This window comes from Phocoena sinus, chromosome 8 (assembly GCF_008692025.1).
Source record: "Phocoena sinus isolate mPhoSin1 chromosome 8, mPhoSin1.pri, whole genome shotgun sequence".
Classification (NCBI taxonomy): domain Eukaryota; kingdom Metazoa; phylum Chordata; class Mammalia; order Artiodactyla; family Phocoenidae; genus Phocoena; species Phocoena sinus.
Genome location: NC_045770.1, coordinates 63,919,111 through 63,944,110, shown reverse-complemented (window position 1 = coordinate 63,944,110; position 25,000 = coordinate 63,919,111). Strand labels below are relative to the sequence as shown.

The following is a 25,000-nucleotide window of genomic DNA, read 5'->3' as shown; positions in this document are numbered from 1 at the left end:
TAGTCATCAAGGTTTTTGTTGCCATTGAATTCAATCATTTTGAAAAATACTGAGCAACTGAGCAAAGTCATTAGTTATGAGGAATCATAATAATCAGCTTTTTATAATGCAATATACTTTTAATGAACACTACTATATTTATCCAAATGTCTTTACCCACTTCAACATCAGCTGTTAAAAATATACACAGCAAATACCAAGAGTTAGATTCTTCAAACCTCAGTATTTAGCAAGAATACAAACTGCACCAAGTAAACCATTGTATAGAGAATATGAATAGATAATTGTTGGGTACATGTCCATATTTTCTATTACCCTTAAATAATTTACATTGTTAATTCTCAGAAGTTCAGGGCTATGTACAATAGACAAAGGTCAACTACGAAATAACTATTTACACAAATTTCACTTTAAAAATCTATTTATAACGATTATCTATCTTTCAGTTGGTCCAAAGCATTCCAGGAAACCACACAAACAAGGCAGTCATGATGCAATGTGAGTACAAGTAAACAGCTCTTCACTGTAGAGGCATACAGCTCAGGTGTGAATCCCAGACCCACCCCTCCTAATTTGGGCAAATTACTTAAACTTCTTATACCTCACATTTTCTCTCAGTATAGAAATATTCCTCATAGGATCGTGTGAGAATTAAATGAGTTAAAATATATATCAAGGGCTTAGAATGGTGCCTGACATACAGAAGCTCTGTGAAAATACTGTAATCTAAGTAATGCATAAATGACTGGTTCAAATAACATACCAAATGTTGTGTCATTTCTACTGCAATAGGAGTAACTTCTTCACTATACTCGCAGATCATTTTCTGAATTACATTGGTAAGATCATCATTTTCTGTTTCTCTTATAATATGAAGAAGAGCCTGCATGACAGGTCTGATGAATGGTGTGATGTATTCTTTAGCTGTAATAGAAAGAGAAAAAAACTTTTGGCCCAAACAGCTAAAACTCCTTAAAACCTGACACAATATATACCAAAGAGTAAACAAGAAATCGTTTCAAATAAAAAGGAAGACAGTATATCAAGTTTCTACGATTATGCCTTGTACAATTATGTGTAAGCACATTGCACTATTTTTGAGATATAAATCCTTTACCTTTCTCTTGATTGCTGATCAGCACTTGAAGTGCAATGGCAGCTTCCACTTTAACAGGCATTTCCCTATCATCAATCAGACATCTTCGTGTCAGCTCTAGGGCTGTTTGCAGGTTCTGGTCACTTTTGAACTTCACTTCACAAAAATAGTGAAGGACCCAGCAAGCCTTTTTTAAAAAAAAAATGCAGTGAGTTACTATAGGTATCTTACATTAAATTCCACCATGTGACAATATCTCTAGTGTCAAAGTGCTGTGTGGGAATTTGGAGGCTGGCCAGTGGTAGATATGTCCAAAGACACAACACTCGACCAGTACTATGATCCCAACTTACTCTTTGGCTACATGATGTTTGTGTGGATAGCAAGACCTGAATGCAAAACACAGACAGACACTGCTATCAGACACAGATGAAAACTATGCACACATTATGAGTAGCCATTTAAAGACTTATACGAAAGTCTAGAATAAAACATGGCTTTAAAGTGAACATTTAAAAGTTTCCATATAAAAGTCCACATAAGCAGTTATTCATTACAAGACATAAATGTATAAATCAATACAGCTTTAAAACATACCCTCGCTCTCATGTAGCCTAGTTCACTGCTGAAGAGAGGGAATACATGATTCTGCAACATATATTCCATCTGATCTTTGTAGATCTTTTTCTGTAAAAATAAAGTTCCAAATACAATCATCTCAAATGCCAAATAGATACACAAGTTTTAAAAATGACTACGGATGTCAAAACATACATTTGTTCTGGAATTTTGAACCACAAGATCCACATCCATTTTCTTATTCTCGAACATTACTATCAAAAATCACTGGGTACATTTTTTTAGTCCTTTTACATCATTTGTTTAGAAAGCAATTATGCCAAATCTTAACATCAATGGTGTTTAAGTAATGGGAAGAGTGGTTAATTTTATTCCTTAGCTTATTAAACGTTTTTTGTTATAAAACTATTTATATAAAGTTATATTAATATAACTATAAAACGTTAATATAAAACTATTATAGTGAAAGAACCTCTCTGGAAAGGTTCTAAATGAACAATACAACATAGATTGAGAAATATCCTGCTCTCAGGGTAATAATCTGGATATCTAAAGATACTCCTGTGAATCTTAAAATAGGATATTTTCTAAACGGTAACAAGTTTTTAAGAAGAGTTCCTTGAATTGCATATTAGGATCAACATTAAAAACTGACAACGCTTTAAAAAACGAAAGTGACTAACGAGACATGATAACTAAATGCAACGTGGGATTCTGGACTGGATCAGGGACCAAATAACAAAGGACATTAGTGGGAAATCTTATCAAATGTGAAAGAGGTCTGTAGATTAGTTAATAGTATCATATCAATATTAATTTCCTGGTTTTGAGAATTGCGGCACGGCTATGTGTTAACATTAGAAAAAGTTGGGTGACGAGTAATGGGAACTATTTTTGCAAATTTTCTCTAAGTATAAAATTTAAAAATATAAAGTTAAAACAAAAACCTGAATGTGAGAACTCACTCAAGATTCCCACAAACATAAAGGTAATTTACCCTTTATAAACGAAGAGAAGAATGGGTGGACAGATATAGAAAAGCTGAAAGATACACAAAATATACCCACAAATTAATGGTGATGAATTCAGTGGAGCATCATATGCAGCAAGGTTTCTGGGAGTAGGATGAACTGTTGTCTAAATATTTACTTATACTTTGAAATAGTTATTTATTAACTTTAAAGTGAAAACAAATTTCAGATCTTATGAAGTCAGACGAAATGTGTACAATTAAGGTGAGGTTTCTAAACATACATCTAATCCAGTCAGCCATTCTTTACCAGAAAATGTGTGCCACAAAAGCATGATGTTCCTAGGCTGTGAAGGGATATATTCATGCTTACAAACTTCCTTAAATATCAATTTTCTGAGAAGAAAAAAAGACTACTTTACAATTGTCTTGCAACATGAAAAGAAGGTAACTCATATGCAAAAAGAATTACCTTCAGCACAAGCAACAGCAAAAAAGTATAGAGGACATTATTTCAAAATCAAATTAAATGTGTACTTCAAAGGACATCAGCAAGAAAGTGAAAAGATCATCCACAGAATGGCAGAAAATACTTGCAAACCACAAACAGTTGATCTTTGAATAACGAGGGGGTTGGGGTGCTGACACTGCGCAGTTGAAAATCTGCATTTAATTTGCAATTTGACCTGCATATCTGTGATTCCGCATCTGCAGATTCAACGAACTGCATGCAGATCATGTAGTTCTGTAGTATTTATTGTTGGAAAAAAATCCACGTGTTAAGTGGACCCCAAAACAGTTCAAACCTGTGTTGTTGAAAGGTCAACTGTATGTGAAAAGTTTCTAGTATTTAGAATATATAAAGAACTCTAACAATTCAACAATAAAAAGACAAAAAACCCAATATAAAAATCGACAAAAAATTTGAATAGAAATTTCTCCAAAGAAGATATACAGTGGACAATAAGCATATAAAAAGATTCTCAACATCATTAGCTATTAGGGAAATGTAAACCACAATGAGTACCATTTGACACCAACTGGAATGGCTGTAATTTAAAAAGACAGATAATAACAAGTGTTGATGCGGACATAGAAACTGGAACCCTCACACACTGCTAATGAATATATAAAATGGTACAGCCACTTTGGAAAACGATCTAGCAGTTTCTCAAAATATGACCAGCAATTTGACTCCTAGGTATGTATTACCCAAGAGAAATGAAAATTTATGTCCACAAAAAAATGTGTACAGAAATGTTCATAGCTCCATTGTTAATAAAACCCAAAAGTAGAAACAAATGTCCACTTACTGATGAATGGATAAATAAAATGCAGCATATCAATACAATGGAATATTATCTGGCAATAAAAAAAGAATGAAGACTGACACATGCTGTAACATGGATGAACTCAGAAAATATGATAAGTCAAAGAAGCCACTCAGAAAGGACCACATGTTTTATCATTCCATTTATATGAAATGCCCAGAATACGCAAATCCACAGAGGAGAAAAAAAGTAGATTAGGGCTAGGGCTGGGAAATTTGGGAGAAAATGGGGAGTGATTGATAAAAGGGTTTCTTTTGGGGATGATGAAAATGCTTTGGAATTAGAGTTGACGGTTGCACAGTTCCTTGAATATACGAAAACCCACTGAATTGTACACTTTAAATGGGCAAACCATATGGTATGTGAATTGTACCTCAATTCTGTTTTATCTCAACTGCTGTCATTAAAACAAACTAACTGTGCTTGTGCATGCATGCGCGTGCACACACGCACGCACGCAGGCACACACACACAAGTACCTTAAGAAGTATTTCAGCTAAAGAGCCAATCATATGTAGGGCTCCATCTTTTTTTCGAGGATCAGCATTTGGTTCTGTAAGAATCTGATAGCAAAATCCCATAGTCTTTTGTAGTACCTAGATTAAAAGAGAAAAGTATGCTTTACTGGATATCCAAACAACCCTTTTAAAACATTGACAACAAAATGACCTATACGGCTACCATTAAAAACTAAATGTTCGGGATTAGCAGATGCAAACTATTATATACAGAATGAATAAACAACAAGGTCCTACTGTATAGCACAGGGAAATCTATTCAATATCCTGTGATAAATTATAGTGGAAAAGAATATGAAAAAGAATGTATGTATATGTGTAACTGAATCACTATGCTGTACAGCAGAAATTACCACTGTAAATCAACTACACTCAATAAAATAAAAAAAAAAAAAACCAAGTGTATATCTGAACATATTTTAAGTATTAAAGCAAAAGTTATCCACATATTAAATAACCTACCTCTTTCCTCTTACTACAAGCTGTAAACAAAAGTGTCTGGGCAGCAGTGGTAGGAGAGATGAAATCCTCAAACACATCTAGAGAATAAATTTAAAATTATACAGAAAATAGTAATTTCAATTTTTTCAACAAACATTTTCACATAATTTGCAAATGATGCTCTGTAACAACAACAAAAAAGGACCTTAAATTTTTGCTAAATCTTCACAGAAAACAAGCATGAAAACAAACCCAGATCGCCATATAACTTTGCAAAAGCCTAATTCCTTTTTTTTCCTGTACAAATTAAGTCTTAATCCATCAACTTCTCCCAATGATTATTTTCTTTCATACAAAACCCCACTACTGTGAGAATTTTCACAATGGGGTCACAACAGTACAAATGACTGAAAGTACATAAGATTTTGGTACAAAGAAGGACTAATACTCAACATTAGCCAAATTACAATTCTTTAGTCCCATGCAGAGACTCTAGCTTCCAGTATGCGTCGTCTCCATTTCCACACACATGATGACTGACGTGGAATCCAAAAGTATAGTTTAGACACTTAGTGTTTAAGGTGTAACCTTGAATTTCTAACAGATTTGGCATGTGCCAGAAGCACATCCAATAATCATAACTACTAACACTACTGTATTTGTTTCTGCTAAAAATGAAGATTATCATTCTCAAATGCCAAAACTAATGAATAGCTTCCTGAAAGTCTAAACAATGAATAAATTGCATTAAAACAACAGAAGCCTTTTCAGTTCCTAAGATGAGGCCTTAATATTCAAGGTTTACTATATACAAATTTAACTACCGACATACTTTGTTTCTTAAAAAATGAAAATTCGTTACCAAACTTCATGCGTATATATTCATAGGGGTCTTCTTGCCAAAGTTCCTCATCAGCATCTGTATAGCACATCAATGGAAAAATAACATCTTGGATAATGCCCTGCAATTTAAAAGTTAAGATAAGTCGGTCTTCAAATTTAAACTTTCAAATTTCCGTTAAGTGCTAAAACAAAAGTAACTCTCCAGTTTGTGTTTTAAAGCTTAACATCGAACTTCAGTAAAGCATTTAATGCATTCTCAGATCGACTATCAACGTACATATTCTTACCCTCTGTGCAACGAGTCATTGTAAGACATGTGTACATAGGTAGCAGTTAAGTATTCCGAGAAAATGCAATATGAAATTTTAGTCCATCAAACCCTACAGTTCTAAATAAAGCAAATAAATTACATTGGAAATAGTACATAAGCAAATTAGCCTCAAAAGTAATTTGGTGAAATAGTCCTTTGCCTATTCCAAATTACATGATGTTAGCTAATCATGTTAAACTATAATCATGATCCAACAGTAAGAACTTAAAAGCAAATTTTAAGATAACAGGTTCAGATTAAAAAATAATCTGAATATCCACAATATACCTTTTATAAAGTTTGTCAGGATGTTGCATCATTTTCCTAATATACAATTACTAGAACTAGACTAAGTAACATAGGTCAACAAAAAAAATGCACTTTTTCAACCTTTTGGTAATTAATGTTATTTCTATTACATTTTCTAGAAAAATAGTTCAGATAGAAAATTATTACTTGTATATGAGGCTTCAGATTCTTCCAGGTGAGAGCATGAGAAACTCCTTGATTAATATAATTTAATGTCTGTTGTAAAACTCGAGGAGCCATATATTGCTTCTCCTTGTACTGATATAACACTTTCAATAAAACCTTTGAAAAAAAATTTTGATCAAAAAATAAAGTTTAAATAGAAAGTTTAACCACTTACAAGCTAGCAAAAACATCTGACACTTCTTACCCAGGTCATTATCATAAAATAACCACCATATTCTTTTAAAAAGAAAGTAATTTTTTAAATTATGTATTGGAGAACCATATTTATTCCCAAAGTATTTAAAATAAACAAACTGAAGTAACACTGTGTGTCAAAGGACTAGTTTCTGATTAAGTATAAAAAGAAGAGAAAACCATATGCTACTTGTGGAACATACCACAATATTCTGAGACAGCACTATATTGTTAAAATCAGCTTCTAGGCAAATCCTACCCTACCCAAATAAGTAGGATCACCTACTTATTTAACGTCTGCCAAGAGTTCTAATTCAACTTGATACTTGAGAATAGCAGTTGTCAAAATATGGTCCACAGACCTCTCAGAAGGTCTGACAGGTCAAAACTATTTTCATAATAATGCTAAAACATTATGTGCCCTTTTTACTGTGTTGACATTTGCATCGATGGTACAAAAGCAGTGATGGTAAAACTTCAAGTTCCTAACATGAATCAAAGGAGTGGCACTAAAGTGTACTAGCAGTCATCATATTCTTTACAGACACATAATCGCAGAATAAACTTTCCTTAGGAATGTCCTTAGTGAAACAGAAATATATTAATAAATGGGAAGTATACATATAGCACTTCTGCTACATACCAAAGTACGATGGTTGGAAGAAAAGCTGAAATAGTAGCTTTTCCCACCAAATATTATCATAAGCATGAAAGAAAAACTGATAGACAAATTATGATTATTTAGACTTTTGTGTGTGGCAGATTTTTTTCTCAAAAATGAACAAAATGAGCCTCTCCAAGGAAACTGACAATATGTTTCTGGTGTTAAAATTTGAGCTTTCAAGCAAAACTAGAATTCTCAAAATCTTACATCCACTACTTAGATCCACCTGACAGCTTTCCAATATTTAAAGACAGTTATGAGATCAATGGTGATATTAATGACTGTAATTTTTTAAAACTACATAAGGAAATCTATAAACATTTAGAAAATGGGCATAGACTGAATAAGTCAATATTTTCCAATGACCAGGGCAGTATGTTATAAAATCATATATGGATAAAAGACCCATTCAAAGTGCAATGGATGTCAATATAACAGAAGATGAAATGTTTATTGTTACAGTTTCAAACTCTAAATTACAATTAACCTTTAAGAAAATACCATTGTCAAATGTTGGTGTGATATCAAAAATTTCCCCAATTATATGAAAAGTATATTAAAAGTCTTTCCTTTTCCAACTTCTTATCTTTGAGACCAAATTATCTTTATTTACTTCCATTAAAACAAATTGAAACAGAATGAATACAGAGGTAGACAGGTATACAGCTGCCTTTTATTAAGGCAGACATTAAAGTAGTAGAAATGTGTAACAATGCCATTTCCTCCTGCTAAAAATTTTTCGTTTTGGAAAACATTTTTAACAAAAACATGTATTCTGTTAATATGTAATAGGTTTGTTATTTTTTAATAACTTAATATCATTAAATTTAGTTTCAATTTTTAATACAGTAAATATCACAAGGTATAACCCCCATAAATGGAAGCTTGTCGATGTTCTCAATAATTTAATAGTGTGAGGAGGTCCTGAGACCATAACATTTGAGAACTACTACAGCGTTCAAAATGTTAAAGACTGCTACATGCAATCTTTGAATGCCAAAGAAACTAGAAATAAGCAAGACAAATTAACATAATAGTGTCATGTTTCTACTTGGAAAAATTATCTTAGACTTACCTGTTGGACACCAACAGCAAATGCCTTCAGAAATACTTCAGCAAATTCATTATACTCCTTGGAAACATTGCCAGGGCTTCCATATCTAAAAGAACATTCAAATGCCCATCATGTCTTCATAATGCTTTATATCAGCACTTATAAAAAAAAAAAACAAATTCTTGAAAAAAATAAACTCAAATTATCATATATTGAGAAATGTGTACCTTTCAAAAAGCCTTGCTAAGATATGTAAAGCCCACTTCTTACATTTCCACCATGGTAACTCAGGTCTATCATCTTCTTCAACTTGAAGTGTTTCCTTTAAAGAGACATTTATTTAATGATAGACAACACAATCTAAAAGGAATAGTGTGAGTTCAGAACAGACTCACAAAAACATGAATCCTCCTCCAATGATGGCTAGAACAGGAAAAGTATTAACCCTTATTTAAATATGAGGCACTTCACTTCACTTTACTACTTGGTTACAAAGGACATGCTTTCTCAAAGTCTTATAAAAGTTTAAACTCAAACATTTTAGTCAAGATCCAAATAATATAAATCAAAGTCATGGCAAGTAGCTTAAACTAGTATAGTTCAAATCAAAAGGGCATGAAAAATTTCATTTTAGAAATCCAGTTTCAAAAATATTAGTATACATACATAAATATGTATGTATGAGCATGTTCATTTACAAAACCATTTGTAACAGAAAAAAACTGCCAAGAACTAAACATTCATTAACAAGGGGATGTTTAATTATGCAACATCCATTAAGAGAATGAATTGGTTCATTATATATTGACCTAAGACATCCATGACATATTTTTAAGTTAAGACAGAGAAATGAGATTGTGGAACAACCAAAACTCCCATATACTGCCAGTGAGAGCGGTGGTACAACCACTTTGGAAGTTATTTATAATGTTAAACATATACATTCATAGCAGCCTTATTTGTAATCTTAAAATCTTAAAACCACCCAGATGTCCATCAACTTGTAAATAAATAAACCGTAGTGCATCCATACAATGGGGTACTACTTGTCAATAAAAAAGAACAAACTACCCATAGCACAACATGAATATATCATAATATTAAGCAAAAGAAGGTAGATACAAAAAATTACCTTTTTATTAGATTTTAGAACAGGTGAAGTTAATCTATGGTGCTAGGAATGAGAATGGTGATGGTAGGGATGACCAGACCCAGCCACCAGCAAACATTCTAGGTGATGGTTACTCCGGTGAATATGACTCTCATAACCCACTGAACTGTTTACTTATATGTGCATGTTTATGATTACAAATTATACCAAAAAAGGTGCAGAATGTAAGTATGAAAACTCTTAAAGCTGTATTTTATACCTATTAAATGTGTACAGAAAATAACACATCAAACTAGTTTCCCATGGAACGCAAGAAACGTCCTATTTATTTCTTCTGCATTTTTTTTTAAATAAAAATTTGAGCAATAAACTACAAAACAGGAGGCTGGTCTCACTTATCTCACTAATAAAATTATGTTGGATAAATTACACAACCCTTCCATGTCTCTGTTTAAAATAAATTCAGAAGGAATTATTTTGAGGATTAAATAAGCAAGGTATATAAAAGTACTTAAAACACACAAGGGATTCAGGAATTGTAAATTTCCTACCTCTCTAGAAAACTAGATAATAAAGAAAAATTGTGGTTATTTTAAAAATCGTTATTATATGTGAAAAAAATAACATAGTTGGACAACTCTGTATGTACTACTGGAAACCGCTGAATTGTACACTTTAAAATTGTAAATTTTACGGTATTTAAGTTATAGCTCTATGAAGTTGTTATTTAAAAAGCAAGTAATATAACTACAAAGTTTGACCAACTTGTAAATCAAGTTCTACCCCTGTTCATGCATGTCTAACAAATTATTAGCCTAAAATCCAGCTATAGGCTCTTTGTTCCTTTTTGAGAAATAATTGATATTGTTATTACATAATGATTTGACATACGTATATACTGTGAAATGACTACCACAGTTAAGTTTTAGAAGATGGTGAAAAGGTACAAACTTCCCGTTGTAAGATAAGTAAGTCCTGGGGATGTAATGTAAACATGGTGTCTATAGTTAAAAATACTATATTGTTTATCTGAAGGTTGCTAAGAGAATAGATCTTAAAAGTTCTCACTACAAGAAAAAAAATTTCTAACTATGTCAGGTGACATATGTTATGAACTCAATTAAAAGCTGAAGAAACAGAGAATTAGGATGGAATAAACAAAGATATAATACAAGCACTTAATAATATACAAAATAACCCTTTACAATTTTTCACTTAATATATTCACATATGTAAACAAATGAAATGGTGTCTCTATCTAGAAAAATCTGCCTCACAAATAATATAAATTCACAAAGAATGTTTTAGGAAATATCAGTTAAAATTCTCAAAAGGTAACTAAATATTTAAGCTTAGTGATATAAGAAATACACAGAGACTTACATTAGGTACATCCCTGTTCACAACAGTCTTTAAAATTTCTATCCATTCTGTCAGGTTCTGTTGGTTTATCAGCTCCAGTGGTAGTGTATACTAAATTAAAATCAAGAATCAATATTTTAAAATCCTTACAATAGAAAATCCAACTTCCTTTTACTCTTCACAAAACCTACAAAAAGTACTTCATTCAATCCACATTTCCTCTTTCAGTACATAGGCAAATTTCTCATCTGGCTGATTTGGTTAGTTATGTACAATGGTGAACTGTGGCACCGACAGTGGGCATCCTTGTCTTATTCCCAAATTACTGGGAATGTATCTGATTTTCACCATGAGGTATATTTATTGTGATTTCTAGTGAACATTTTTTTTTTTTTTTGCAGTACACGGGCCTCTCACTGTTGTGGCCTCTCCTGTTCCAGAGCACAGGCTCCGGACATGCAGGCTCAGTGGCCGTGGCTCTCAGGCCTAGCCGCTCTGCGGCATGTGGGATCCTCCCGGACCGGGGCACAAACTCGTGTCCCCTGCCCTCGGCAGGCGGACTCTCAACCCCTGCGCCACCAGGGAAGCCCTCTAGTGAACATTTTTTATCAAGGTAAGGAAATTTCTATTCCAGGATTCTTAAGTATTTTTGTTTTGTTTTGTTTTAAAGCAGAAATGGTTATTAAATTTTATCAAATACTTTATCTGGCATCCTTAAAGATTGTTTACAGGTCTCTCTTTTCGTGTAATATAAAAGTTAATCACAAAAACTGGTTTTTTACTCTTGATCCATTCCTGTGTTCCTGGGATAAATCACATCACTTAATAGGCTCACAACATCAATATCCTATTTAGGATTTTAGGACCTCTATTTTCACAAATGAGACAGTACTATATTTTGATTTCAAGGTATGCTAGTCTCAAAAAATTGATTGGGTCCTATGCCCTAGAATAATTTATAAAAAGAACTTATTTTAATAATCTAGAAGTTGTGATCCTACCAGTTAGAGGGAAAAACAATTAAAAAACAGTACATTGTCTATCCAAATCATTTTTTAAAAAATTATACAAGAAGCAGCCATTAGAAAGATATTAGATTATCTTTAAAGATCTAGCAAGGGCATGAAAAATCCAACCAAACAATGGAGTGAGTCATTTATAATAATCTTAGTGGAAATAAAGTCACAGGTCTGTTTAAATGAGATTTAAAAAAAAATAAGTAATGGCATGAATTGAACCAAAGGTCCTGGTAGATGAGATGAATCTTTCTTTGGCTATGTGGCACAAAAAGAGCCAGAATTTTAATCCAAATCAAAAACTCTGTTTCATAAGTAATTATAGTCCACTGAGACTATAGACACAACCATTTCTTTAGTGAGATCTTTTATCCCAGGAAGATTTAGAACAATATACAAAGATAATAAGGCCCATTACAGTGTGCCAGTCAAGCCCACAGTATTAGTATTTTTGTATCAAGCTTAGGAATAGGTTTTGTAATTACTGAGACAATCAATGCATATTTGGCATAACAGAGCACACATTAGATGTAAACTCTAATCCAGTAACTGATTTTCAGACTTGTGAATTCTTAAGGTGAAAGACATAAGAAAATTTTACTAATTTTGTAAATAGTATTAGATGGTTTAAGAGAACTTAAGATTGCCCACTTATAATTTAAGATTTATTAGAGCTATTTGTGTATTTGGCAAAGTATGCTTGGTTAGACTTTAATGTATTTGTAATTTTGGCAATTTATATTTGACTAGCAATTTATCCACTTAATGTAGATTTTCAAATGAAATTATTATTCAGATGCTGAAATTCTTTATCATTGTTTAAGGTAGCAAATGATAGACTGACTTTACATATAAAAACTACTTTATAAAATTACCTGAACAAGAGCATAGAAGATCTTGAAAATCTGTTTCTGGATGAGGACAGATTGATCAGACTGATCAGAAAGAAGCTGGATAAAACGGTCTTTTAGAACTGGCAGGAAATGTTGCATTGCTGCTACCAATGGACTCCGTTCCTCTGGTTTCTTATACCTTTGGGTAGGAATACAAACTAATTCTGTGAGAATTTATTCACAATTATATATATATAGATAGGTAGATAAGTATATATATCTATACATATCTATTATATATATATTTATATCTTATATAATGAAATATAAATTTAAACTACTTGTCTGTTCATACAAATATAAGCAAATACTTTCTAAGCAATTTTATATTCCTAGAAAGAAGAAAAACCTACTATGGAATCAAACCACAGGCAAAAAGCAACTTGAAAAAAACCTCAAATAATAGTATCTAAAATTTACTGAGCATTTATTATGAGGTAAATAATCTTCAAGGCCCCGTTAGTATTCTCACTTCTATAGTTGAGGAAACTGAGGGACAGAGAAGTTAAGTATCTTCCTCAGTACAGACATCTAGGTATGAACCTCAGCAGATTCAGGATCTGCCCTTTAACCACCTCACTATGCCATCTGTAACTGTGAATACTGATACAACTGAGGAGCTACAACAATTTGGCTTTTAAACATTAGCAGCTGATCAATATAAAATTGATTACATATAACCATCCTTAAGTAATTTACATACAAAGTGCATTAAGGCAGAAGTGGCATCTATAAAGCAGAAAATATTCTATTTCTAAAAGCACTATAAATCAGAAGTTCTTTGTAACCTTTTGGCAACAAAACCTGACCTCAACAGGCTATTTATGATCTCTACTTATCCCATTTGGAGTGAATATTCACATATTTTATATCAGATATAATAATAATATGTTTGATCCCTGGGTACTGGTACATAGGAGTGTATTATGTGAACCTTGTTACCTTTCTAAAATCTGAAAAATCCTAAATTCTGAATCACATTTTGCTCCAAGGATACGAGTAAAGAATAGCTAATTGAGACATTCCCCCATATAGATTCCTTAGTATTTTAACAGTATTGTTAAAAAGTGTGTTGGCTTTTTTTTTTTTTAATTTTTAAATAATTGATTTTCCCTACCAGACTCCAGTTTTATCTACCGGTAGCCTTTTTGAAGGGAGAAAATGTATCTAAGAATGGAATATCTTAGCACAGTTTTAAAAGGTAGACACTCTTAAAAGACTGGATTGTTTTTTCCTACTGGGAGAAATGAGAAGCAAAGTAAATTGCCAAGAATAAAAAACACCAAGAGAAATGTTCACGCTAATAATGACTGAGATTATTAAACAATTAACTGACAGACTTCTAAATATTATTTAATGTGCTGAGAAATTACACTTAGCATACATTTTAAAAGGTTACCTGTACATTTCTTTGAGTCAATAAAGCAATAACAATTTACAAAAGGAAGCCATTTGCACTCTCCAATCTGATTAGACAAACTATATTAATTACTGACAACATTATCTTTTAACAATAAAGGTGAGGACTATATTATATTATGCACCTCTCTCCATTATCCAACCCAGGTGATCACCCACATTAAGAGGGCTTGAATACCCATTCCATGTTAGATATTCTTCTCTCCTACCTCCTTCTCTACACTGAGTAGTGGACTGGAAGTTGGGTGGTACCATATCCAAACTAATGGGTATGAAAGTAATTTACGCAAGGAAACAAATATTATTTCATATGACCTGAAAGTTCCTGAAAGCGTGAAAATGTGACACTAATAAAAGCCTAGGGAGCGATCAAGATGGTGGAGGAGTAGGATGTGGAGCTCACCTCCTCCCACCAATGAAAGTCTACTACCACAAGGCTGCAGTGTGTCAAACTGGTGAACCATACTCACAGGAATCCTCAAATACTAGCCCATCACTGTTCTGTTAAAAAAAAGTCAACGGTTCATCATGTAAAAGATCACATACAAATCCCCCATCATGGCATTCAAAACCCTCTTTTAACACAGTCCCAATTTACCAATTCAAAATGATCCCCCTCTACCACCAAAAAAAAAAAAAGAAGACAAAATGATCCCCGATTTCAACAGAAGTTATCCATACCATTTAGCGGTCTCCTCACTACCCACTAAAGACAGTGTCACATTTCCACCTCTGTACCTTTCTTTCTTTGCTCATACTATTCCATGTGGTGTGAGATGCATTCCTCTTCAAATGTTCCTTCTATGCTCCTTCACCTGACAAGCATTTCCTGAGGATCTATGCTCCTGAAGGCCATCACAACTTCCAATTTCTCCATGAATTTTCTTAGAACTGCTTCAGTCCACACAGATCCCTTGTGAACACCCTGTGCTCCACAATCGAACACTAGCTGAAAATGAACTGTAATTCCAACACTGTAGCAGCCTATGTCTCCCATTTTAAAAATCCCTGGCATACTCTCTCCTGCTAAGATTAAGGACAGGAGAGACAAACCTCCTCAATGACAGTGAGAGCTTATTACTGTTAATTCTCTCTCAGTTTAGTCACTCACTTACCAGAACTACAACTGGCACTCTGACAGAGGTTGGAGCAACAGCTGGAACATTCCTTAGCAGGAAGATGGGTAGCTGGTGGGAACACAAGAAAACACCAGTACCAATGCTGTAAATGGTTTATTTCTCTCCTGCTCAGAACAAAAGCAGCAGTTCATCAGCTACTTTGAGTTGGGACCCAAAAAGGGTATTGGAGGCTAACTACAAGTCCCAGAATTAGAGGGCTCACAATGGCATCTGTGTAGCTGTTAGGGCTGGAAATAAAGCCACCATCATGGTGTAAGTGTTCCTTCCTCATAATTTGCTAATATCAAAACTTTCAAGTGCCTACCAATTTCATTACTTTCACCACACACTTAAGAGAAAATCTCTGCAACATTTGGCTTACTACTTTTAGTGCTACACCTCAACTTCCAAGGTTAGATTTTTTTCTGATCCTTAAGTCCAGGTCTAAAATGATCCCTAAATCTTTCTTACTGATACCAATTACTTACATGAACTATAATTTGCTCAAGTATGCCAACACTGAAGCAGATGACTATGAATCCCTCAAACACAATGATTAAAAATGATCATATGAAATTCCAACATATTCTTCTTAAAAAATTAGAGGTAGGTTCTTGAAACTTCACGAGAACCCAAATTAAGATAAAAATTCAAAGAAAGGCAGAATAAAGAGCTCTAATGATCAATGTACTTTGACCCCCTTCACATCTTAAAACCTTATCTTTAGGCCTTTTATCACCACAAATTGAGGAGCCTATATTGAGAAGTTAGGGATAACTTGGGTTTTGAACAGGGAAACAGATCATGATTAAGAAAAAAGGGCACAAGGAGTTTCATAGCTGAATCAACAGAAGAGACTGCAGAATTAAAACAAGAATGCTATTTCAAAAGGAAGACACAATTAAAATCAACATGTAATTCACTAACTTTAGTATATATACCAAATGAAATTTCAAGATGTTCAAACCAATAAGCTTAAATTTCCCAAGCGTTTTCTACTTCTCAAAACTCTACAGGAATTGAGAGAAATACTTACTCATAATTTTTCACAAGCTGATAGAGGCAAAGAAGAATTCCTAGCCAACATGCACTGTTATCAGACTGAAGGTAAAAGCCAATTTTGTCCACAATGGCAGTCCAGCGACTTGGATAATCATGCTTGATGATATGATGAATGCATGTAGTAAGCTGTACCCTAAAAGTCAAAAATAAACAATAAGGAGGAAGAAATGCTACCTCAAGTTTTGTTAACTCATATAAAGAAAATGGCTGTTTAGACAAAAATAAGTAAGTCACTAAGCAAAAACTGTTACTACTGTCTCAAAAGAAACCCAACAATGTTACAAATGCAAGTGATTTTATTTTTATTTTTCATCCCCATCATCAACTGACAGGTTTCATTTAGAACATCAACTATTCTCATTAAAAATCCTACAAAATCGGTCTTCCCTGGTGGCGCAGTGGTTGAGAGTCCGCCTGCTGATGCAGGGGACACGGGTTCATGCCCTGTTCTGGGAAGATCCCACATGCTGCAGAGCGGCTGGGCCCATGAGCCATGGCCGCTGAGCCTGCGCGTCCGGAGCCTGTGCTCCGCAACGGCAGAGGCACACAGTGAGAGGCCCGCGTATCGCAAAAAAAAAAAAAAAAAAAAAAAAAAAAAAAATCTACACAATCAAGGGTCAGGACAGGAATAAAGACGCAGATATAGAGAATGGACTTAAGGACACAGGTAGAGGGAAGGGTAAGCTGGGACAAAGTGAGAGAGTGGCATGGACTTATATATACTACCAAATGTAAGCTAGTGGGAAGCAGCCGCATAGCACAGGGAGATCAGCTTGGTGCTTTCTGACCACCTAGAGGGGTGGGATAGGGAGGGTGGGACGGAGACGCAAGAGGGAGGAGATATGGGGATATATGTATACATATAGCTGATTGACTTTGTCATAAAGCAGAAACTAACACACCACTGTAAAGCAATTATACTCCAATAAAGATATTAAAAAAAATTCTACAAAATCATACACAACGAGCTTTCAAATATCAAAAGACTATACAATGTAAAGTATATGACAGTATTCTATAACTTTCTATACCCCCTTTCATCTGATCATAGTATGTTTCACAAGTTTTACATGAAGTTTTGGTTTTTAATAAATATAAAATTAAACTGTAGCAAGAAAATAAAACAACAAAGAATTCCCCTGTAACTGCATTTGTTAAGTTTTGTGCCACAAAAAATGACAGATTTTTATGTTCTGAAAAGATCCCCTCTTCTGCACCCCTCCAAAGCCCGCAAATTATATATCTGCAACAAAGGTTAAGTTTAAAACATATACATACCTGATGAGCTCAGGAGAGTGGATAATGGCTTCTACAATATTTTCTCGAATACAATGTCGATCTTCTTCTGGAATAGTATAAGGGGATATATCCCCTGGTGCCGTTTCCCGATCAGGCCAATACTGTGTTATCATATTTTTCAAATAGATAACACCTAAAATATAGATCAATTTGACAAAAGAAAGTGAAAGCACTGTAAATATCCCTGTGTCTACACCTCAACTTATTTCTGTCAGACCAAACATTGCTAGCAAAGCTAACCTTTTAAAATCAAAATACTATATAATTTTAAAAGTTGATAAAACACAAGTTTAATGCTCAGCTACAGTAATCACCCACAAAGTTACTATTAAACATACAGTCTAAGAGAACTCTGCAAACTACAAACAAAATTGTTTTTACAACACATTTATACACAACACTTTTCATCCCTGTTTTCTGTAGGAAAGTTGTTTTACCAAATCCGCTTTTTAAATGAAGCCTCTAGAAACAAAACCACATACATATACCAAGTTTCTATAATTAATAACACTGTTATACAGACTGAATGTTTGTGGCCCCCAAAATTCATACAGAAACCCTAGCCCCCAATGTGATGAGGGGATGAGGGCTTTAGTAGGGTGATCAGCTAATGAAGGCTCTGCCCTCACGAATGGGATTAATGCCCTTATAAGAGACCCTAGAGAGCTTCTTCCTCTTCTACCACGTGAGGGTCTATGAACCAGAAAGTAGGTCCTCGGAGACCAAATCTGCCAGTGCCTTAATTCTGGACTTCTCAGCCTCCAGAACTGTGATAAATAAATTTGTTGTTTATAAGCCATCCAGTCTATGGTATTCTGTTAGAGCAGCTCAAAGTGACTAACACACACACAGGTTGTTATTTTTAATGATAGAAAAATTACAGTATATAAAGATTCTCAGTCAATAAATTTAAGTATTTCAATCATACACCACAATCATACCAATTCAAATTCGTGTTATTTTATGGGAGAATTTGCTGTGTTCAAAAATTACAGACTACTACCTTCTGTCAGTTATCATACTACCACCTTGCACATTGCTAGCTCCTTCTGTCAGTTATCATACTGCTAGCCTGCACATTGCTAGTTAACTCTAACTGAACTAGCTTGGTAATAATGCTTTTTATCCAGACCCCTCCACCCAAATGAGAGAGAAAGAGAATCCTCGAACACGAATGTACAGAATGTATAGGAAAGGGAAATTATTCAAAATTAATTTCTAAATTCTGCAAAACACTGATTCTTCTCTGATTAGTAATTAACACTTACCTGGAGTCTTGTACCTATTCAAACAAGGATAACTGATACAAATATGATTTTTATATTCTACTTTGGTTTGTCTTGGAAATTAAAATAATACACCATCTTACAGCATTTCAAAAAAATTACAACTACATATTAAAATATCCTTCAACAAAAGCTTTAAGATAAACTACATCTACAGTCAAGAACACTGATTCAGCATGTGGGACTGACATATTTCAGATTAATACTATTTTATTCTTTAGTTCCAAAACAGAACAAAGATAAAAAATTAAGACTTGATATAGCCCCTATGTCTTCCAGATATCTCTGAGTTATTTCTTTCCAACAAAATGCACAAAGGAAGTGAATATATATACTTATTTGTACACTTTTGATTCAGTATTTTTAAAAGTGTTTGCTTGAACGAAACACATAAACAGGTGAGAACTGCACAGAAAGAACCTCGTGATTCACAGTCTACTCCATCCAGAATGCTTGAGTTCTACTACAAAGACAGAATGAATGCATCTTTCAAAGTCTAGCAGATGAAACCACCATATACCATGTACTACAAAATATCATTCAATTATTACAAGGATGTAATAAATTTTAAAGTAATGATTATATTTTGAAAATTAGGACCAATTTCATAGTTTGGTTGCTTCTGGTTTTGTACATACTAATAAACAACTTTCTAGTAGAATTTAATTTTGCTAATACACATAATCAAGTTTCTAATGTGTTAAGGTCCCTCCTAAATGCCAAATGCTTTCAACATCTTAGTAAAATTTTGAGATTTAAAGGCAAAGATTCTTATCTAAAAAAATAACTAAATGGGAAAATGTTAACTTCATTAGTAAAAAAGAACTGACAGTTAAAATAAACAAAGCGACCTTTCCTATTTAACTAGAAAATTTTTTTAAAGATTTACTGCTGACCAGGGTTCAGCAAAATTACTGTATTTTATAGGCACAAAATATGTCCCATTTTTGTGCTACTTATATACCAATTTTAAAAAATCATAAACAACTTACATTGATTCATTCATTTACTGAGTACCTGCAGTGTGTCAGGCAATACCTTAGGCACTGGGAATACAATTGTTAATCAAACAGACCTGAGATTAAATTCCAACAACTGAGAAATGGTTCACTGCATATGGCACATTATTGTAAATTATTTAGCCATTAAAACATAACTTTTAAGATAAACACTATGTAGAGAAAAGGGATGTGCTTACTGTACATTAAATACCGTAAGCAAAAAAAATTCTTTTAACAAAACTGGTGTAGGGAAAAAGAACAGCAAGAAACAACCCCAGAATATAACTGGTTTTTCTAGAATAGTAAGGTTATTGGCACTTTATATTTCCTATAAGAAATACATCTGCAAATAAATTAAACAACAAGCATTAAAGAGGTCAATTCCATTATTCTGCAGACTAACAGATGATATCAGGAGCAGTATGCCACATTTTCATAGACTCTGATACTGAGGGAATTACTCAATATTTTGTTGAAACTGGGACTAAGAAACAGTACCTTTTAAATGGTTAAAATAAAATAGTAAAAGCAAACAGCTGGAGGTTTGTATCTTAGAATCATCCATCATGGAAGAAAACAGGGAATATGGAGACTCTTTCAATAAACCCCATCAATTTCTCCTTCCAGCTTCTTTTTTAACTCAGTGAAATATCACATTCCTTTAAACTCTGTCATCAGATATCAAGGCACTTGTGGCAGTTTGTAGTAAACACAAGGGAGCAAACCAATTTTCAGTGAAGAAAATCACTGAAGGGCCTTCCCAGGATACTTCTGCTATTCAACTATGAACCTTTGAAATGATATTATTTACATACATCCAAGAAAATAATTCAGGAAACTTGCCTGCCTGTCTCACAGGTAAATCCAGTTGTTCCGACATAGTAATCTGAAGCAGTGTTGAAACAAAATTCAGAGACTTGTGTGCCTACAAATAAAAAAATACATTTTAAATTTCTGCAAATAAATATTCTCAGTACTCCATTTCACTGCTTGGCTGGCACAAAAGGCTCTCCTCCACAAGTTGATTCCAGCCTTATTTCCTATCACTCACATATAAGGAACTCAAAAAATTCAGTAACCTAACTCCTAAAACGTTTGTATGTTTGCATTTGCCTGTGTACCATTGCACTTCTGACCTACACTGGTGGCAGCAGCTCAAAAACAGTGTCTTTTGTGATACCTATTTCCTCAATTTAGTAATAATTTCTCCAGAGACATTCTATGAAGTGGCTAGACAAAAATTAAATAAGTAAAAATTAACAGCCTGAGGGGCGGTTTCCAAGGTGCTAATAACATTTTTCTTTTTAAAAAAAATCATTTATTTATTTAATTATTATTTTTGGAGGGGGGTGGTTGTGTTGGGTCTTTGTTGCTGCGTGCGGGCTTTCTCTAGTTGTGGCAAGCGGGGCTACTCTGCGTTGCGGTGCGTGGGCTTCTCATTGCAGTGGCTTCTCTTGTTGCGGAGCACGGGCTCTAGAGCATAGGCTCAGTAGCTGTGGCGCAGAGGCTTAGTTGCTCCGAGGCATGTGGGATCTTCCCAGACTAGGGCTTGAACTCACCATGTCCCCTGTGTTGGCAGGCAGATTCTTAACCACTGCGCCACCAGGGAAGCCCAACGTTTTATTTCTTAACACGTCTGTTTTATAAGTGTGTCCAGTTTGTGAAAACTAATCAACTGTATCCTCACGATCACTTTTCTATATGCATATTTCAATAGGAAATTTAAATGAAGAGCTTTGAACATACAATAAAAGTAGGATACAAACTATACGATAATTTAGCAAATATATTTACATGAATATACAATGCAACATATACAGAAAACAAGGAAATACACCAAAAATGCTAATAAGTTGTATCTGGGATGGTAAGATTATAGAGGAACTATTGTATATGTTATTTTCTATTATCCAAATTTTATGCTATGATCCTGGGTTACTTTCATTAACAGTATAAAAGTTATTTAATAATTCCTAAATTTGTCATATTTGATTTTGATTTATTAATAAAGAACTGAAATCTCTTCTCATATGTGTTCTCATTCCCTCTCCCCCAATATAACCATTTCCTATAATGTTATCTCCTCCTTCCAGCCCAAGTTTTAGTATTTTTCTGCATGTGTTCGCATGGACACTAGTGATTTTTATTTTAGTTTCTTCCTTAGACTTTTTTTTTCATATCTTTATTGGAGTATAAATGCTTTACAATGTTGTATTAGTTTCTGTTGTACAACAAAGTGAATCAGCTATATGTATACATATATCCCCATATCCCCTCATCCCTCTTAAGCCTCCCTCCCACCCTCCCTATCCCATCCCTCTAGGTCATCACAAAGCACCGAGTTGATCTCCCTGTGCTACTCAGCAGCTTCCCACTAGCCATCCGTTTTACATTTGGTAGTGTATATATGTCAATGCTACTCTCTCATGCATTCTACAAACACATTCTTAGAAACAGAAAAATTTCCCTTTGGATATAAAAAAATGTCTTTCACATTAGACCCAGAGTGATACTTTGCTCGTTCAGTCACTCCAAAAATTATTTATTTAGGTGTTCTTGGTGCAAAACACTATGCTAGGAGCTGAAAATACAAGGTTGAACAAGACAATGAGTCTCCATGACCTCATGGAAACTTAACAGTGAAGGAAAACAAGACAAACAGGTAACTGCCATAAAGTATAATGGAAGAAACAGAAAACACTATGGAAGAATCAAAAGTAGAACCTCCTAACCCAGAAGTAATGCTTGAATTTAAGACCTGGACAGGAGCAGTTAGATGAAGGGGAGGAATTTACCCTTTCCAGTACTCCAAATAGATCTGAACACAGTTAACCATTATCACTTTCATGAAACACCCTTCCACCTACATAGTTCATACACCACTCTTCCTGGTACCTTCTCAGGCTCCTTTGCTTGCTTCTCATTCTATGTACAAATGCTAGAACGTGGTGCAAGAACTCAGTCACAGGCCATCTTTTCTGCTCCCTAGCTGATTTCATCCAACTCCTGTCTTTAAATACTATCTATAAATCAAATATGTCATTTCCAGTCCAGGACACTCTAACAGACCTATTTAACATCCCTACCTTCACTGTCTCACAGGATTCTCAGACTTACTATGTTCAAATCATTTTTTTCCCCTAAAAGCTGTGACTCTACTTCCTTGTACTACCTCTCCTAACGCTTGTCATCACCATCCTCACAGTTATTCATGTCTGAAAACTGAACGTCATCTTTAATACTTCCCTCTTTTTTACCCCAATATATCAGGCCCTATCAATTCTATATACAAAATGCTTGTATAATTATTATATCCACTTTCTCCATTCCCATTATCACCAACATAGTCCAAGTGACTATCATCTCTCTTAATGTAGCCATCTGCCCCCCCAAGCATTCTCTATTTAGCAGCCAATAATCTTTAAAATTGTAAACTAATCCCCTTTAACCAAACCTTTTAACAATTTTCTACTCTATTTCCTAAAGCCTAAAAGGCCCTGTGTTATCTTGCTCCTGCCTATATCTTCAGCCTCATTTAAAGAAACCTTCTCGGGGCTTCCCTGGTGGTGCAGTGGTTAAGAATCCACCTGCCAATGCAGGGGACACGGGTTCGAGCCCGGGTTCAGGAAGATCCCACATGCCATGGAGCAACTAAGCCCATGTGCCACAACTACTGAGCCTGTGCTATAGAGCCCGCGAGACACAACTACTGAAGCCCGCACGCCTAGAGCCCGTGCTCCACAACAAGAGAAGCCGCTGCAATGAGAAGCCCTCACACAACAACGAAGACCCAAGGCAGCCATAAATAAATAAATAATAAAGAAACCTTTTCACCCCCCACTGCCCCACCTTAGCAGCCTTCTTTAGGTCCTTTCAACAATACACATTACCCCATTGCAGAGTCTTTGTACATGCTGTGACTTTCTACCTACAACACTTCTCTCCAGTGCTCCACCAGAGTTAACTGGTCCACAGCTTCATATTCTTTGGGTCTCAGTTTAAACATTTCCTTAGAGAAGCATTTCCTCACTGATCACACTAGGGCTAAGCAGGGCTCCCTATTACTCTCATAAGCTCCAAGGTATTTTTACTTCATAATACTTATTACATATTTGTAATTATTATATTTGTAGCTGGTTTTATGTCTGCCTCTCCTATTAGACTTTAAGCTCCACTGAGAATAAGGACTTTATACCCAGTTCCTCATATGTTTGACATTCAAAATACTCAACAAATTTATTGAAAGAATAACAATGAATCAACAAAAAAGGGGGCTTTGGAAGCAGTTCTGATCACCTAGGGGCTGTGCAGAGTGAAAAAGCGTATTTATATTTTTAGACCGATGAGCCCACAAAGACCACTACTATGGCACTTTTTAAGCCATTAATATTACAGTAGGGGGCTTCCCTGGTGGCACAGTGGTTGAGAGTCCGCCTGCTGATGCAGGGGACACAGGTTCGTGCCCTGGTCCAGGAAGATCCCCCATGCCGCGGAGCAGCTGGGCCCGTGAGCCATGGCCGCTGAGCCTGTGCGTCCGGAGCCTGTGCTCCGCAACGGGAGAGGCCACAGCAGTGAGAGGCCCGCGTACCGCTAAAAAAAAAAAAAAAAAAACAAAAAAAAAATTACAGTAGGTATCTTGTCTCCCGCATCAAATTGTGAACTCCTGGAATGAACTGCTAGAATCAGACAGTTATAAACATAAGTGATGTCACTTCCTATATTTTTAACTCTTGAGCAAGTTTGATTCAGCAAATCTAACTCTTAATTACCAAGTCAGTATAACAAAATCTACTTCACAGGATAGCTCTAAGGAATAAACATGGAAAGTATTTTGGCAAATATCAAGACATAACAAATGGGGAGTTCCCTGGTGGCCTGGTGGTTAGGATTCCGGGCTTTCACTACCATGGCCCAAGTTCAATCCCTGGTCGGGGAACTGAGATCCCACAAGCCGCGCA

General features: G+C 34.6%; 1 protein-coding gene and 1 non-coding gene across 3 annotated transcripts in view; both read right to left on the bottom strand.

Annotated features, from left to right (window-relative positions):
* The window catches only part of IPO7 (importin 7), a 46,841-nt gene that overhangs the window by 11,527 nt on the left and 10,314 nt on the right, over positions 1 to 25,000 (bottom strand). For both annotated transcript variants that reach the window (XM_032639986.1, XM_032639987.1), the window contains exons 2-15: positions 20,886 to 20,967; positions 17,735 to 17,888; positions 16,431 to 16,589; positions 12,840 to 12,996; positions 10,970 to 11,059; positions 8,703 to 8,797; positions 8,497 to 8,581; positions 6,545 to 6,679; positions 5,798 to 5,897; positions 4,957 to 5,033; positions 4,456 to 4,572; positions 1,694 to 1,783; positions 1,118 to 1,283; positions 764 to 924 (exon numbers count right to left, since the gene is read on the bottom strand). In XM_032639986.1, coding sequence (XP_032495877.1) covers positions 764 to 924; positions 1,118 to 1,283; positions 1,694 to 1,783; positions 4,456 to 4,572; positions 4,957 to 5,033; positions 5,798 to 5,897; positions 6,545 to 6,679; positions 8,497 to 8,581; positions 8,703 to 8,797; positions 10,970 to 11,059; positions 12,840 to 12,996; positions 16,431 to 16,589; positions 17,735 to 17,888; positions 20,886 to 20,967 — 1,668 coding nt within the window. The remainder of the gene's footprint in view (positions 1 to 763; positions 925 to 1,117; positions 1,284 to 1,693; positions 1,784 to 4,455; positions 4,573 to 4,956; positions 5,034 to 5,797; positions 5,898 to 6,544; positions 6,680 to 8,496; positions 8,582 to 8,702; positions 8,798 to 10,969; positions 11,060 to 12,839; positions 12,997 to 16,430; positions 16,590 to 17,734; positions 17,889 to 20,885; positions 20,968 to 25,000) is intronic.
* Positions 1,367 to 1,550, bottom strand: LOC116758864. The gene has a single exon (XR_004351253.1). It is a non-coding gene; the product is annotated as a small nucleolar RNA SNORA23 (small nucleolar RNA).